At 36.5% G+C, this 17,747-nt stretch overlaps 1 protein-coding gene across 1 annotated transcript; it reads right to left on the bottom strand.

Annotated features, from left to right (window-relative positions):
• Window positions 1–2,094: 2,094 nt before the first annotated feature.
• Window positions 2,095–3,859, bottom strand: GDF9 (growth differentiation factor 9). Its single transcript, XM_026696116.2, has 2 exons — window positions 3,466–3,859; window positions 2,095–3,026 (listed from the first exon to the last, which is right to left on the bottom strand). Exons 1-2 carry the CDS (start codon window positions 3,857–3,859, stop codon window positions 2,095–2,097), a joined length of 1,326 nt encoding a protein of 441 aa, XP_026551901.2.
• Between the last annotated feature and the right edge of the window lie 13,888 nt (window positions 3,860–17,747).

Genomic DNA, 17,747 nt, shown 5'->3' with positions numbered 1-17,747 from the left:
AGGATAATTGGGCTGACTTATTGCCATTTGCCGAGGTGGCATACAACAATTCTGTCCATAGTAGTACTGGGTTCACCCCCTTTAAAGTGGCATTGGGACAAGACTTTGTACCCATACCTGAGCTTCCTCATGAAAGACCTAACTTCCAGTCGCTAGACGAATGGATATCCCAACTCCAACTTAACTGGCCAGTTGCCCATAAAGCCTTAGATAACGCACATCAATCTCATAAGAAGTTTGCAGATAAAAAGAGAACTCCACAGAAGACCTATCAAGTGATGACAAAGTTTTCCTGTCCACCAAATACTTACAAACCACTCAAAAGTCGAAGAAACTTGGTCCTAAATATGTAGGTCCTTTCACGATTGAACGGATTGTGAATCCTGTGACAGTACAATTGACACTACCAAAAACTCTTCGATGAATTCATCCGGTTTTCCATATTAGTTTGTTGAAACCTGAACATACTTCTGGTTTGAGACCAACCCAGACTGATCCTCCTATACCATTGCTGATTGAAGGTGAACAACATTTTGAAGTTAAAGAAATTTTGGACTCTCGAAGGTAGAGGGGTCGTCTCCAATACCTCGTAGCTTGGAAACATTTCCCTTCATCCCAAGCTGAGTGGGTCAATGAGAAAGATGTTAGAGCCCCTAAGCTGATCAAAGACTTTCACACAAAATACCCCGACAAACCCTAGAAATGTGTTTGATTGGTAATCAGTATCTTTTATGTTTTTCTTTTTCTCTCTTGCAGGACTAACGTCTTTTTTCTAGGAGGGGGCGAATGTCAGCCTTCAAGATATTCTGCTACTGCTTTGCATCATTTGGCTGCCATAAAGTAACGGGGGGAGGGGGGCATTGTCTGGGAAGAGAGCTGGAGGTGTTACATTCTTGTATTGTATAAATGGAGAATGGGGAGGGGAGTGTAAATTCCTGCTTTAGGTTTCTATTTGTCGCTTGGCTTTCTTTTCTCTGCGCAACTGCAAATCTTTATCAAAATATGCCAAGGTCAACAGACAGAGGCCTCATCACCACCTGAAGATGTCCACATGATCATATCCAGAACTTTTAATTGGAAGAATCTTTTGAACTTTGGGGGGTGGGAACAATTCCATCACTTTGTATATGTGATCTACACGCCTAATTTCTCAGATTCAGAATTTTACCTGACACTACCACTTCAATTCTCAGTAAAAGATTTCTTTCCTCTAATCTATGAAGTCTAAGTATTTCTTTCTTGGATTTTGAATGGAGCACAGACTGACAAATATTGATATTGACTATAGTGCAGATTTTAAATTTCTATTGAGGTGAATGATGATTTCCATTGATAAATCAGAATGCAAAATGGAAAGCATTTAAAACTTGAATGTCAGAGTTAATTAAAGTCATAAATGAGATAAAGCCTCATTATAAAAGGGATTTTTTTTCAGCCAGTTAGGTCTGCTGCAAAATTCTTTCCACATTATCAAACCTGTAAAAGAAGATACTCCTGCACAGAGATCATGCCTATATCATTACTAATATTCCTACAAAACAGAGTACAATTTTCTGATTATTGCAGAAGTATCTTCACATAACCATTAACCTCAAAGTTATTTCCTAGGGGTATAGAGAATATAACAAACTTAAGTCTGCATTACTTTGCAACATGAACTTGCAGTCAGAAAAAAAAGTTATTGCTTTAAAATGAAATTTATATCTGGTAGTCACAATAGTCTCAACCAGCTTCAAAGCAATTGAGAAGTTAACAATGTAAGACCCTGTGCCTAAATACTAGTTATAAAGCTTTTCATAAAACCTTTAACACAAGACTAAACAAAAACTATTATAACATAACATGGTATTTACTCACTTGGTTAATTTAGAAAAATGTGGTTTTTTGTCAAACCCCACAAACACCCATACTTCCTTAATTTTTCTACTTTGAAAACAAGAAACCCTCTTAATTTGTTGCAGATCAGAAAAAGCTAAAAAAACCAAACACATTAGAATTATCTGCTTTTGCACTTCATATTTATTTTTCAACTAATTGGCAATTTACAATTAAGGAAAATACCAAACTACAGGGTTCATTACATCACAATTGGTTTTAACGACATGTACAAGTTTTTGCTACCATATTCTGATATTCTTTGTATACAATTGATTTATCAGCCTCCACCTTCAAAACACTCAAAGGACTGTAGTCAGCCGGAATGCAGGAAAGTTCAGGGACAGAAGAATCCAGTTTCTCCCGCATGAGGTTTTGAACTACTGCATGCCTTGGAGAACCATAGCGATGGCCAACAATTCTTGGACAGTCACCTTTGCAATAGTGAGGATTGTATCTATGTGGTGCAATTATCCATTTGTCCCAGTTCAGTTCACTGAATTCCAACCAAAAGCTGTGAAGCTCACATTCATTTTGAGGAAGAGAGAACTGTTTGTAATACTGACTTATGTTAAATATTGGAACTGGAGTGTTTTTCATTTTCCCATCTTCTCTTCGGTGACGAGGTGCTCTTCCCTGTTTAAGTCCTTTCCTGGCCTCTTCACTGGGAACTGTGAAAGGACCCTTGTTGAGACCAGATATTGTAAGTTTTTTTCTGAAAAAATTCCATCTGTGATAAGTGTGCTCACTAGTGTCAGCAGTATAGAGGAGAAGAAAAATGGATCTTTGTGCAATATTGAAGAAATCATATTCAGAGTTGGGAGAATGTTCATTTTTCAAGCAGATAAAATTCACAGCTATATGGAGGTTTCTTTTCTTGGTGACTATCCAAGGGTGAAGAATAGTGGTTACATCAATCTCAATCCATTTGCGTCTAAGTTCAAAATGCAGATTGAATACCATTGCATGTGGAACATCCATGCACACTTGACTGGTGGCACTACTTTTTTCCTCAACTATGATTTTGGAAACACAGGTAAGATTTGAAGCTGTGGACACAGACTCATCAAATAAGAGTAAAGCTGACTTGAGTAAATGCTCTGATGCAGTAACACAATCCAAGCTGAAGAACAGGTCTATTGAATGATTTCCTGCAAAGAAATTGAAGAAAAGAATGTTTAAATAAAGTAGCCCTGTCCTCCCAGTTTGCTTCTCTTAATCACACTATACTGTAGCATATTTGCAAATGAAAGCAATTAATCTCAATAAGACTTTGATTAGGCATACACTTTTTCTCAGCAAATGACAAGGCAGCAGTCATTTTAGGGTGGCAGCCATTTTGAATACCCTTTTTTTTTTTAAAAAAGCCTATCCGTATAAAGCTTTGGAGAAACAAAATGGCCACCACAATTGGCATTTGACTAAAAAAAGGTAATTTTCCAACTATAAGAAAATATATATTTTACACTATTAAAAGGGACCCCAAAGATGGATCCCATTCCATTTGTACATGGAATAACAAGCAAGACCATCCACATATTTAGACAAAGTGCAAAAAAATTAGCTAACCCAAAAGAAGTTCTCACATACCGTTAGTAATGGGATGCTTGCATTCAGCATGTGGTGACACAAGGCGAACAGTGTTGTAGAGATGCCTTTTGTTGGTCTTAAGAACACCTTCCTCAGTAGCAAACATTTTATACAGCTTTTTCATATATTTTACAGCTCGAGAATCTAGGGTTGGTCTTGAGACATCGCTTTCCAAGTCCTGGGGATCATGGCCAGACAGCAGCTTGAAAAGAGAAGCATGTGGGCCTTGGCCATTTTCTTTTAGAAGAACCAATGGAGATCTCTTGGAGGCCTGCACCTCTGAGAAAAGTAAGGGTGCAGAAGTCCCTTCATTTCTCAAACTAGGGGCACACAGGACCCCAAGAAAGAACCCGTCCAAGCAAAAACTGAAAAATAGTATCCCCAAAAGCTTCATGATGAGCATTAGCTGGGCAAAGTAACTATCTCCCCGCATAACAGAGGAAGCTCTCAAACAAAAAAAGAGGCAGCTCCTTCTAGCCTCTTAAATAAAGCTACACTAATTAGACACCTGATGGTGTCATTCTGTTTACTTCAGACTCCTCCCTTTGCAGGTGAATTAAGTTATGGCTCCTTTTCACCTGAAGTTTAGTAACATTAAAACCAGATTAACTCAAAGTAATTTGGAACATGTGGTGAAATGTATGCTGTAACTCTGTAACACTTTCCAGAAAGTAAGCCCACAGTTCAAAATAGGACTTCCTCATGGAAAGAGATTTAAGCTTGTGCTCAAGATTAGTTAGACCTGATTCTAAAACTACAGCTGTGCTTAACTTTATTGCCAGATAATAGAACCATTTAATTTGATAATCCTGTGCATGTCAAAGGCAGAGTAGTTCTTGTTTGGGATGTGCTTTTCACTGCATTGGCCTTTCAAATGAAGACAAGCATACAGAGAATAATGAACTCCTGGGGGGTAGAAAGGGTCATTATTATTACTGTATAACTTGTTTTATTTTCTGTTAAGATGAATAAAATGAACAGGCTATTCTATTTTTTTTTATCTCTACAGTTTTAAGAATGATAATAATGATTCAGTATAAAACAACTTTTCTTGCTTAAGGCACAATGAATGTCAAGATAATTTCATTAGAGAGTTTTCTGTGAATGAAGTGAAATAGAAAAATGAATAGCAGATGTTGCTGCTTGTTTTTTATTAAAAGAACTGGTGGTGGTTGGAAAAAGGAGGCAAAGACATAGAATAAACAGCTGTCCAATCAGTTCCTCAAGCTGAATATTTTTAACTATTACTGAAGATTTCTAACTAGAATCCTTGGTAAATCTAGCAAGCCAGCCTAACTCCTGAGTAGCAGTTTCTACCAAGCTCCAGTCTATATTAATGTAGAAGAGAAATCCAAAGACCTTCCTAATGTTTCATCATGCAGTTTCATAATACAGTGACTCTGGATAGATAAATTGGCTAGTTAACTAGTGTGTTGGGTACTAGTGTATGCCTTTTGTCTCCAAATTACATATTGTTTGGAAGAGTTCCTTCAAAGTTCCTTTGATGGAGAGGAGTTACCACAAAATGGGCAAAAAATATTCTGCAACCACCCAAAAAAGCATATGTAGTACTTTGGAACTCTAGAATAGATTTCAAATCACAGTAAGACTAAAAGTTATTCCCTGCTATGGCTGTTAGCTTCAAAGTTAAGGTTTTTTTTTTTTTACAGATGTACCGTTTGATTTTCATATAGTATTTTTCCATATTTATTTAGAAATACCTCACAAGAACATTCTGTTATACTTATTCAATAATGAGCATTTATAATGTGATTGAGTTTTTTTAAAGCTGTGTATTCTGCAGGGTTTAAAAAAAGTTTTTCGTATTTTATTTACATAATGTAATACATGATTGTTTCTTTGGTATTTATACAAAAGTGTACTGGTTAAAAGTTCTTTCATGTTGAGTCAAATTCCTTATGACTATTGATTTATTAAATACATTTATATCTTACTGCAATTAAAAAAAACTCCATGCTATAGACATGTGGTAGAGATATATAGGTTTTTGGAAGTAAATAATACAACTCTGGTTGCTATTGGTCTCTTCCAGAATGTTTTTGTTTAAAATTCCAATCTAGTTTCCAGCTCTGAGTTTTCCTAGTGTCTAGGTGTGTGTGTAAGTGGAATTCAGTTGTGGTTGGCAGAAATTCCTTAAGTAATAAGACCATAGTTGTGTAATCTGAGTTTTTGTCTTTAAGTCACACTTTGCTTGAAGGGTTTGTTCAGAGAATTATAGTCAGAGAATTAATCACTAACATTAAAAAAAAATTTTTTTTTGTGATATGGTGCAATTCAGAGCAGAGGCTCTTCTCCAGAAATGAGCATCTTCTATAGGTTTGATCTTACAAGTTCATTATATTCTAGAGTCTGTCATCTCTGTATATTCTTTGTTTCTAAAATTCTCAGGATTTCCAGATAACTTAATTCCAGGCATTGTCCATGGCAGAGGTCTAGAGAATAGCTCATAGAGAGAGGGCTTAGTTAATGTTGAGGAGTCTATTAGCTTGCAGCGGAGAAGGGAAGCAAATTTAATTGTAGGTGATGACACCACCAAAGCAAGTTCAATACTCACCATTTTTTCTTCCCTCTTCATCTTCATGTAGGCCCAACAGGCAGATGAGAGAATAACAAATTCCTTTGTCAGAATTCTAAACTGGCAATTACAAAAACTTAAGAACTTAATAATTGCACATCAGTTTAGCCTCAAGAAAGCAATGGGACTAGAAAGTTAGTAATCTATTATAACGGATTAGGAAGACTCTGCCATTCCTCTCATCTTCCATTCATTTTTAAGAGGTGCAAATCATCAGAGAAATTTGGCTTCCAAATAGATTTTATTTAAAGAATATTTACAGATACTTCTGCTGAGATCTCTCTCAAACCAAAGGAAGGAAGTTTGTTGTGACCTAGCTCCTGGGTCTCCTAAGAGATTGAATTAGTCTCAGGCTCTATTTAAATGAACTGGACTAGAACATAGCTTTTCTGATCTGCAGATATTTCAACAGTCCATCTACTTCTTGATGGGTTTAGATTTAGTTATGAAAGCCTGCCTCTTCCATTCCTTATTTTGTTCCATTCTAGTTCTGGCAAAACATTATTCTTTATTCTGGACCTTTGCTTGGTTTCTATGAAGTTCAGGCGTGACAAGGACTTTTTGCTGGACTCTTACATGAGTTCATAGCATTTTCTGATGAATCCATAAGGTATTTTCTGCTATGTCTCAGTTTTGTTGCCAGTTCATATTTTCCTCATGTAATTATTGCCATATTGACACTACTTTGTGTGGACTCTGCTCTATTTCAAGAGCTGTGGTGGTGCATTGGTTAGAATACAATGCTGCAGGCTACTTCTACTGACTGCTAGCTACCAGCAGTTTGGCAATTCATATCTCACTAGGCTCAAGATTGACTCAGCTTTCCATCCTTCCAAGGTCAGTAAAATGAAGACCCAGATTGTTGGGGGCAATATGCTGACTCTGTAAACCACTTAGAGGGGACTGTAATGCACTGTGAAGTGGCACATAAGTCTAAGTGCTATTGCTACTTTGAAGAGGCCACTAGATTCCCTGTTTGTGCCCTTTTTGTAAGATTGGAAGATCTCACAATTGTAATTCATTCCTTGTTTCCTAAATTCATTAAGAGATGCCCAGCTATTCAAATAAACCTTCTCTATTCTTAGTCTTAGTAAACAAATCATGGTTCTTTGTCTTGTTAACCTTTGTGCTAGACTTAGGTTTGTGGCTGGTGTCTTTTGATGATCAAACAATGCTAGATTTGGCCTTGTAGCATTTGGTTCCCCCACCCAATAATTTTAATGGTTGGTTCTACTTTGCATTATACATTGTTAAGTATTTGGGTCAAAGTCCCATCCTACTTCATTGTAAAAAAAATTCAGTACTTTAATGTTTTGAATGCACTTTGTGCTTGATTTCTGTGGAACTGTGGAATCATTATTCCTTCTTCCTAGAAATGGATGCAGTTCTGCATAATTAGGTCATGTCATGCTGAAACAATTGCATAATTTTCATCAGTTTATAGTCCTTTGTTTCTTGCCACTTTGTAATATAACAAATGTCAGATTCTAGGAAAAGTCATTTTCCTCTTGTAATTCTAGCAGATTTCCATGGATTGGATCATTATGATACCAATGGATTCTATTTCAACTTCTACTGATCCCTCTAGCGAAACTTCTGGTAAAGATCATTCTCCTATGATTTCTTGTCACCTGTTGGTCTCACATTCTATCCCTATTTAATGCAAATTTTTTTTTGATACATTGTTAGTCGTGAGCTTGTGATACACAGTTGTTCTCTTTAATAGTGATCAGATTCTTGACAGGTAGCAATGTTTCTTAATTTTTTTCCCCTTGGGACTTTTCCCTACTTCTAAATAATTACTGAGAACCACAAAAGATGTATGGATTTGCATGGGTTATGTTTATTAATATTTACCATTAAAAATTAAAATCAATGCATTTGATGGCACTACTGCTTCTCATGATTATTTTTCAACATAGGCTGACAAATAAATTTGATTTTGTGGAGGGATGCCTGGGGGGCAGGTTCCTAGCATCACTTGGAGGAGATATGTCTTGCAGGAAGTATGTCTACTTATTGGCACTATTAGGCAAATGATTGGATTGCTGGATAGGCATGGCTTTATTAATTTAATCAATTTATTGATTGATTAATTTACCTGGCTGCCCATTCCAAGTACATGACTTTGGATAGCCAACTATAAAAAAACCAGAATGAGCTTTGTGGGAAGATCATGTTTATTTGTGGTTCATCTATGTTGGCATTTTGTTCAACCCCTGTGACATCTGGCTCAGTTATAAAGTACAAACTGCATGCACCAAATTGTTCTCTTGATCTGCTATAGGTATTACCTGAACTGGCATCTGCTCCCTTATTTAAAAAGCAGCAAATATGCACATCTAGAAAAATGTATTGAGGTACACACAACCATAAGTGATACCCAAGTGTATTAAAGTAATAGTAAAAAAAAGAAAAGAACAATAGAACAATTAAAAGGACAGTGAGAAGCATTGTGGGAGGCAAAGCCTCCAATGTGGCTAGAACTTCCATTTTTTAAGGTAGGAAAGAAACCAGGTGGGGGTTAGATAGACCTCGGCCACCACATGGAAAGAGGAACTTGAATTGCTCTCTTTAATGAATATGCATCTGATCCTGGAAGAAAAAAGGCATAGAAAAGAAGATCCAGCCCAAAAAGTAGATATGGGTTAAGGAAAAGACAATAATGATTTACTATAGAAGAGCCTGCCAAAGCAAGTTAGGTTCCAAGACTGATCCTGGCTGGTTTGACTGTTTGCTGATCTAAACTTTGTCTTCCCTCCTTTATACCTTTTCCAACATATGGGGGAGCACAAACAGCAGATGTGAAACTGATCAAGGGCCAAATTCTTGGTCAGCCATGGAAACTTACTGGTGTCCAATTATTATTTCTCAGGCCAGCCATCTTCTTTTGGTGAGGAAAAGTAGAAGGGACGAGGGGAATGAAAGATACCATGAGACCTAAGTGTAAACAACATTTGTAAAATCATTCCAGAATAACTGGAGAAAGGACAAAAATGTGTTTCTGTGAAGTGTCACAGGGGGGCAGAAGTGCTATATAGAGTTGTGATGATAAACCCCAATACCATATTCATCCAGTTTCTGATCAAGTCAAAGAATGATTTGATTTTGAAACCTAGTCTTGAAAGGAGTAATGGTCACTTATCCACAATCTTTAATTATATTAGCCTTGTCTTAATTTTATGGGAAAATATTGTAATATTGGATACTTTCCTCAGAGAGTGGTATATTGGAAAAAGAAATAGATTCTTACATGCAGGTAATATACAAATCGCATCTCCAAATAAAACTAAACAACAAAAGGCAGAAATTTTCAGGGATATCTAAAAATAATCACCTGATTATTTTTATGGTTAAGTCAAATTATGTTTATTTTTGGGGAAAACATTTTTGTTAGAGAAGGACAGATGGGCAGATAGCATGTCATCTAGGTTCAGCAAACATAGGGCAAATAACAATATAGGTTTTAATGACCCTTTTCTATTTAAAGAAATTGCTAGAAGTATAACAATATATTTATTTTCATAAATGGCAAGATTATTGCCATTAAATCATTTTATCTGCCTGCCAAGCACATATATCTCCCTCCTGTCTGAAACTTTCAAAATTAAGCCTATTTTTAAAAACGATAAGAAGAGACTTGATATATTGTAATTGGAGCGTGATCAATTAGACAAAAGCAATAAATGCAAAACATAATTTTTAAAAATCCTTAGCAGATCTACTCATGGGGAAAATTATTTATAACCATCTGAGTTGGCATTGTTCTCCCAGCTTTAATGCAGTGTAATTCATTGTATATTAAAAACTCATTAGTCTCTTTGAGAGAAATATGGCAATTCGTCAGGTTTCTTGATAGTTGGTTCCACAGACTAATTTGGATAACGTTTTGTCTTCATTTGCACTATTGCAAACTATTAGTTTGTCCTGCTGGATTATTCATTATTTAACCTGCTACCTACAGAACATCTTCACTTTCATTAACATTCTTATATTTACAGGTCGCAAGTCTTGATCTGTTTTGTTCCGATAGGCAACTGAATGAAAAATAATTGATCTCATTTGTAATCTTTCTTCTCATGAACTGCAGATGTTGACATATTTCTCTCCATATTGCTCACAATTTACTGCATTGTTTAACTTCTGTTTAATTTTGGTTCTATCTTTCCTTTATGGACTGTCTACAGATAGTCCTTGACTTATGAACTCAAGATAGTCCTTGACTATCAGATAGTCCTTGACTTATGAACACAATTGAGCCCAAAATTTATGTTTCTAAATGAAACATTTGTTAAGTGAGTTTTGCCCCATTTTAATATCTTTCTTGCCACTGTTGTTAAGTGAATCACTGCAGTTGGTAAGTTAGTAACACAGTTGTTAAGTGAATCTGGCTTCCCCATTGACTTTTCTTATCAGGTTGTAAAAGGGGATCACATGACTACAGGGCATTGCAACCGTCATAAATACGAACCAATTGCTAAGCGTCTGAATTTTGATCATGTGACCATAGGGAATGCTGCAATGGTCATAAGTGTGAAAAATGGTCATAAGTCACTTTTTTCAGTGCCATTATAACTTTGAAGGGTCAATAAATGAACTGTTGTAAGATGAGGACTCCCTGTATAGGAATTCTGATCTGTTTTACCTTGCTTGTTTCTCCAAAATTTCCCTTTCTCTTTCCTATCTCTAAATGCCCTGGATTCTGCACACTATCAGATCCACTGTATTTCTGAGAATTCTAAGGCTGAAATTCTCTGCAAGTTTTAAATCTTTTGAAATAGCTCACCCTGTCACCAATCCCGGGTTAAAAAGAAAATGGAAAAACTGTTTTTTTAGGCCTGCAAAAACCAGGGACATTTAATGGATTATTAAAGCTGTTTTATCCTGTCCAGAAGAATAGTTGTTCTCTCTCTTTTTTTTTCTTTTTCTTTTTGCTTTTCTCACCTTTCATTTAAATAGTATAAAAAACCATTTCATTTTTACATTTTTTTTTCTTTTTAAAATATATTCTGCAAAACTTATGGAGAGCTTAAACACTCTTCTCAAATATTTCATGCCCAGTTCTCAGATTAAATATGGTTGGTGGTTTCAGAGTCTCCATTTATACTTTTTCACTGTTTGTTGTTCTTCTGGCTCACTTTCAGTCACTGAGGCCAAAATGTGTGTAACAAGTTAGGAATGCTTTGAGGTTTGCAGACTTCCTTCCAGCAACAAGGAAGACGCTAGTGTTGCTTTTAACTCGTTCCTTCCCACCCAGAACTCCAGAACATGGAAACTATAATCTCACAGTTGTCTGTGATGTTTCCAGGTCACGACTTGTCCTAAAGATGCTTTTTCAAAAGGCAACTGGACTTTGTTTTTCCTCATGGTTCTTTCATATTACATGCCACCTGTCATGGCTCAGGATTTAGGAAAGGGCTAGGAACATCCTGCATTCTTAATTGGAGGGGTGTGTGTGGAGGGGAAAGGTTTATCCGTTTGTCTTTTTTTTTTTTTGCTTTTTAGTCATTGACTAAATTGCAACCTTGGGAGAGGTTTCAATATTCTGGAATGGAACATTATTGCCTGCTTAGAGACATAGAGTAGACAGACAACATAGACAGGAGGGCAAAAGACAGAGATAAAGTTGGCTCTGGATAGTTTTGCCTTCTAGGATAAAACAAGATAATATAGTGAAGATGAATGATAAACAATGGTAGCATATGCCCTGCTAGAACACAATTTAGAATCACGTCACAAAAACTTTATTATGACCAATGGCCGGCATGAAACAACACAATATAAAAATGGTATAAACCAGTTTGGTCTAGTGCCTAAGGCACCAGTCTCTGATTAAGAAAACATGAGTTCTAGTCCTGCCCTGAGCATGGAAATCAGCTGTGTGACCTTGGGCCAGTTACTCTTTCTCAGTCCAACTCACCTCATAGGGTCATTGTTGTTGCAGGGAAAATAGGAGGAAGGAATATTAGGTATGTTCACTGCTTTGAGGTACTTATTAAAACAAAAAATGAAAAATAAATAAAAGAAAAGAAACAAATGCAAAAGATGCAGTGTGGGAAAAACAGACGTAAGGACCTATCATAGCGAATCTAGGCCAAAGTAAGAATCAAAAATTGATATTTTTACAAAAACTCCCATATATAAATAAGAAAGGAAGTACAGTAAGTAAATAAATATAAATACATAAGCTTACTAGCTTCTTAACAATTTAAGAAACCCTTTGGAACCTGCTTACTGCTCCAGACTTTGAATAGAGATGGAGCAGCTCATTTGGAAGAAACAGCACATAAGTGATTGACTCCCTAATCTGAAGAAAGAGTATTTCAATGCAATTGTTTATCTGTAATATTTCCCTATGATACATAGAGTTTCTAGGGAGTGTCCAGGCTTTCTCAACACATATAATCTCTGCACTAGCAAAAGATTTTTGATTCATGTTTGTCCCAGAGGTGGTATTCAGCAGGTTCTCACCAGTTCTGGAGAACCGGTAGCGGAAATTTTGAGTAGTTCGGAGAACTGGCAAATGCCATCTCTGACTGGAGATTTTACAGTATCCTTCCCTGCCACGCCCACAGAACCAGTAGTAAAAAAAATTGAATCCCAGCACTGGTTTGTCCTATGTTGTCAGTGGTGGGATTCAATTTTTTTTAACTACCGGTTCTGTGGGTGTGGCTTGGTGGGTGTGGCAGGGGAAGGATACTGTAAAATCTCCAGTCAGAGGTGGGATTTGCCAGTTCTCGGAACTACTCAAAATTTCCGCTACCGGTTCTCCAGAACAGGTCAGAACCTGCTGAATACCCCCTCTGAATGTTATCTGTGTTGTCCATTTATCATGTCCCTAACTACAGTATAATTTGACTCGGGAGAGGTGTCTTTGTGAGTGGGTAGGTGGTCAACTGTATATATGTTGCTACTATTGAGAGCATTGTTATACAGTAGCTGATTCTTGCATGCCTGGCTCAGGAATGTTTGCTCCTTTGTATGTTGAATCTAGTAGGATTCTTAAACCAAATATTTGGGCATTTTGTCACTGAAAATCAGTATTATTATTTATCTTTATTTATTCAATTTCCATAGCCACTAACTCACCTAAGTAGTTCTGGGCTGCGTACAATTTTAAAATTATAAAACAATTTAAATAATCTAAAAAAATATTACAATAATAAAAACATCCACAAAATAAGTATAAACAGCAGCTGTGATGATTAATCAACAAATAGTAAAGTCAAGTAATAGGGCCCTGAACACATTTCAAGCCCCATGCCTGGTATATAGCCAAATGCTTTGCAAAAAGCCAATAGGGTTTTTGTAATCAGAGTGGCTACACAGAAGAAATGGGATGCATGTGGGCTAGCTACTCCCCTTCTGTTGTCATGCATTTTATATATGTGGAAATGTTAAGTTTAATAAATAAAATGTGGTTGCCATAATTCTCCCTCACAGAGCCAGATGAGGCATAGGGATTTTTTCCCCAGTGTCTTTGGGTCAGCCTTGACTCCCTCCTATTGCCTGGACAAGTCTCTGCAGTTTTTTTTTAGCAAGATTTGGTTTATCATTTCCTCCTTTCTCCTGGGGATGAGAGAAAGTGAATGGCCCAAGGTCACCCTTAGGCACCTTTGCACCTAAGACAGGACTGCAACTCATGGTCTCAAGGTCTACCCTGGTGCTCATCAAACTGGCTCACCATATGAGATCATATGAGATCATATGATACTGATATTTAAAGAATGCTGTTGGTTACCAAATTATTTAACTCCAAATGAAGGTTTTGATAACTACCTAAAAAATCCATTGTAGTTTTGGATTCAGATATCTGAAGGATATTTCACATATTTATATGGGTGACATTTTAGAGAATAGGGTCACTTTTAACCCCACTCTAGATAATGTGATTGGGCAATGCTTTTCCCAATATAAGTTGTCTATCTATAGGTGCCTCATTTAAAAGTGAAGTATGTGCTGGAATTCTTGTGTTGTAAATTTCATTAGAAAGGTTACCCAGATGTTAATAGAGCTTGGGAAGCAGGAGGCTACCAAATGTCTAAATATTTTGTATTCTATTTCCTTTGTAGTATCTACAGTATATAAACCTATGAGCCCTTGATCTTCATATCTGCCATAGATGTCTATAGACTCTATGAGGGAAGATGGCAATTTGGCTCACCGAGGAAGGCATTGACTGTTTATAAAGCCTTGTTCTTCCTAGCCTGTATGTTCAGAAGAGATTTCTGTACAAGGAAAGAGGTGCCTAATTCTGAACCTGAATTGATCTTAGAGTCAACATGGATACCCTTCTACCTCCTCTGCCTTATCTTGAAAACAATCCTGATTTGGATGACTTGTTATATTGACACTTGGCTGCTATAAATTCCTTGCCTAAGACTTTTTCTTGAGGGAATTGAGGGAGATACAAAATTCCGGTTCTTTTCTTATGGTAGCCTTAACCATTGTCAATTGATGTTCAATCAATCAATCAAAATAGAGCTGGAAGGGACCTTGGAGGTCTTCTAGTCCAACCCTCTGCTCAATCAGGAGACCTTATACCATTTCTGATAGGTGGCTGTCCAGTCTTGTGGTGTTTTAATGCTGTCTCTCAATCTTCTTCTTGGTCTGCTTTGTGCTCTTTGATTTTCTCCACTTTTTGTATATGCCTTGTATGGTATGGATTACCACAATATCCTCTCCAGGTGAGCAACCCACTTTATTTGCTGTTTTTGTATGTAGTTTAAGATTGGATTTATGCCAGTTCTTTCTCTTATGATCTCATTTCTGATTCTATGTCTTCTGGTCACTCTATCAGCTTTCCTCAAACATCTCATTTCTATGGTGACTAACTTTCATTTATGTTTTATTGTAAGTGTCCATGTTTGACACTGGTAACATAAAGCGGCGATGAATATGCGTTGTATGAGGTGCTTCTTGGTACTAATCGGCACTGTCTTATGCTGTAGGAATGGAGCCAGCTGTCTTAATAGTTGGTTTGCCTTACCATATCATATGTCAATCTCTTCATCTCATTCATTCTAGCAAACATTATTAATCTGAATTCTGACCCTTTTTCCTTGGAGTAATGGTTTCCTGTCTGCACTGCTAGGAGGGAAATCTGGCACCGTTCAGTTGATGTTACACAATGTATTTTGTGTCTAATAAGATGTTCTTTTGTCTTCAAAAACCCTTAAGACCTTCCAAGCTGGAGTTAGAAAGATAGGAAACCCTATGAGTTAATATTAGTGCTGATAATTGGGGACTGCCATTTTACATTTTTCTTGCATATTATTAATTTATGATTATGTTGATGTTTTGATTTCTATTCTTTGTCTAGAGTTGCTTGTGTTAGTTGTGCTTTAGTGGGTTGAGTGATCAAGCAGAAAATAATATCCTAATCAAGGAACTACCAAGGAAAAAATTATATCCCACCCCCAATACTCCACAATTTAACCCTGAGCTACATATATTCCATTTCTTGTAAAATGTTTATTGGTTATAAAAAGGTATGATTTTAACTCTCTGTTTAAGTAGTTATGAAAGTTTTCTTTTTCAAAGCTGATGTTTCCATACAGCCACTCGGTGGCTTTAATTTCCCTGATTTTAAGAAATGGGCAGCCATATATATTGAATGCACGAATAAACACATTTTTTTTTAATTTAGTACTTTATTTTATTGATTCTAGATTGTTCTATTCCATTACCTATGGGTTATATCTCAAAGTAATTTAAAATAAAAATATTTCAATAAACATTTCATCTCTGGGATTGTTAAATGACAAATAGTCTATCAATTAAAAATGATAAAAGAATTGTATAGTTCCATTTCTATTTTTCTTAAAAACACACCACCTTTCTGTCATTTAGGAAGGGTTATTACTGTAACTTCCTTGCCCACATTGCTACTTATTCCCATAAATGTGCCCAGAATGGAAATAGATATAATATTTAGCTTGCAACTTAATGCTAAAATCAGTTGTGCCATTAGAAGAATCCATCAACCTGGTCAGATGGCAGATGCCATGAGTCTGCAGTTATCTAGCTGTCTTTCTTGAGCACCAGTTTCTCCTTCTGCTAGAAGACTATTTTATTTGTCATTGGATAAATCTATATCCTCTAAAGTGATCTGCTATTTGACACTGGAGTAGATGATGTCAGCTTACCTTAGTTTTATAATAATGTCAGTTCTGTAGATGGAATGAAAGAAGTTCTCTCTATTGTCCTCAACTCAAAAGATTGGATGTCTTGTTCTGGCTCTGCACAAAGGAGAAGAACAAGATTTGGATATCTTTTAGGGCAGGACTGTCAAACTTGTGGCCCATGGGCTGGATGTGTCATGCGCTGGCCACGCCCATGCCCTATTTAGCGAAGGGGGGAAAAGTCCCCATAAATCATATGATGCCACCATGATGATGCAAGTTTGACTTCCCTGTTTTAGGGTCTCCTTTATTTATCAATCAAATTTGTATGACTGACCATCTCACAAATGGGAAAACTAAATGAAAACGTTCTTCAAAAACCATTAAAACATAAATATAAACAAGTTCATGAGAGAAGGCATCAGAATCTTACTCAGGACACAACCAAGGTATGGGCTCTTTGTTGTCTGGGGATCCCCAGGCCTGTTGAAAAAACTATGTTTTGAGAGAATTGAATGATTTTGCCTTCCAAAAACATCCTCCCCCCCCCCACCCTACAATTGTCACTCATACTTCATGATGCAAAATTCAAGTGAAACGGAGCAGCTTCTGTTTCAAGTTTATGGATTTTCTACCTACAGTTTATTATGAAGAAAACTTTCCAGAGAGTATTTGTGAAGTATTACCTTCAGGAGAGTTCATGGTTCTCATGCCATCTCCTGGTCTTTAGGTGTTTGGCTGCTCAACCTCAATGGACTTTTTCATGACCCAAATCACAAAAGGAGAAGGACGTATTTATTTATATACCCAGTTATAATTTTTGGAAGTCTTGCTAAGCACAGTCTGCTTCAGCTGAGAACTTTTTTTAAAAATTCATTACCTGAAAAAATGTAATTGAAGCTTTTGGAATTGTAACAGAGGCCTTGTTGCCTGGAACAATCATTCTGCTGTCGAATGATAGTCTTTCCCAGCAGTTGTTAATGAATTATATATGGGATATACTCAGTCAATCCTAGATTGTAATATGCACCTGACATATGAGAAGTCGAAGTGTACTTACTTTCAACACTATGATTTTCCTCACGCATATAATTTGCTAGCATCTTTCTGAGAACTAAATATGTAATTAGAAAGTCAGAGATAGAGCTGAAAGGATTACCATAATATTCTGAAGCCAAACTTGGCTAATGTCTGCAACATTAAAAAAAAAAAAAGACAGGACAGCCTTACAATAATTTTCTACAGAAACAAAGGAGACATTTGAAATCCTTACTGTAAATTAAGAGCCTTATAAACGTGTAACCATTCTATGCAGTATATCAATACCTTAAAAGATTCTAGTTACAATCCGAGCCTTAATACAAATTCTAAGCTGAACATCCTATTTATCATTTTGCGTGCTGGTAGGCACTTCTCTTTTTCTCTTGCATGAGAAGATCTGGGTCAGGCTGAAACACAGTTAGTCTGAAACCAGCGTTTCAGGTTCATTATTTCAACCCCACCTACTTTCATGTGATTGGATGAGGAATTCTTCCAATTGCCTGTAAGATGTGAAAGTAGCT

This window comes from Pseudonaja textilis, chromosome 2, assembly GCF_049901715.1.
Source record: "Pseudonaja textilis isolate UNSWEBS1 chromosome 2, rPseTex1.2, whole genome shotgun sequence".
Lineage (NCBI taxonomy): Eukaryota > Metazoa > Chordata > Lepidosauria > Squamata > Elapidae > Pseudonaja > Pseudonaja textilis.
The sequence above is the reverse complement of the archived record's forward strand: the minus strand, read 5'-3'. Positions and strand labels throughout refer to the sequence as shown.

Coding starts and splice junctions, on each gene's coding strand:
- GDF9 (XM_026696116.2), bottom strand. CDS start 3,859: ATGAAGCTTTTGGGGATACTATTTTTCAGTTTTTGCTTGGACGGGTTC. Junction 3,027..3,465: donor CAAGCATCCCATTACTAACG/GTATGTGAGAAC, acceptor ATTTCTTTGCAG/GAAATCATTCAATAGACCTG.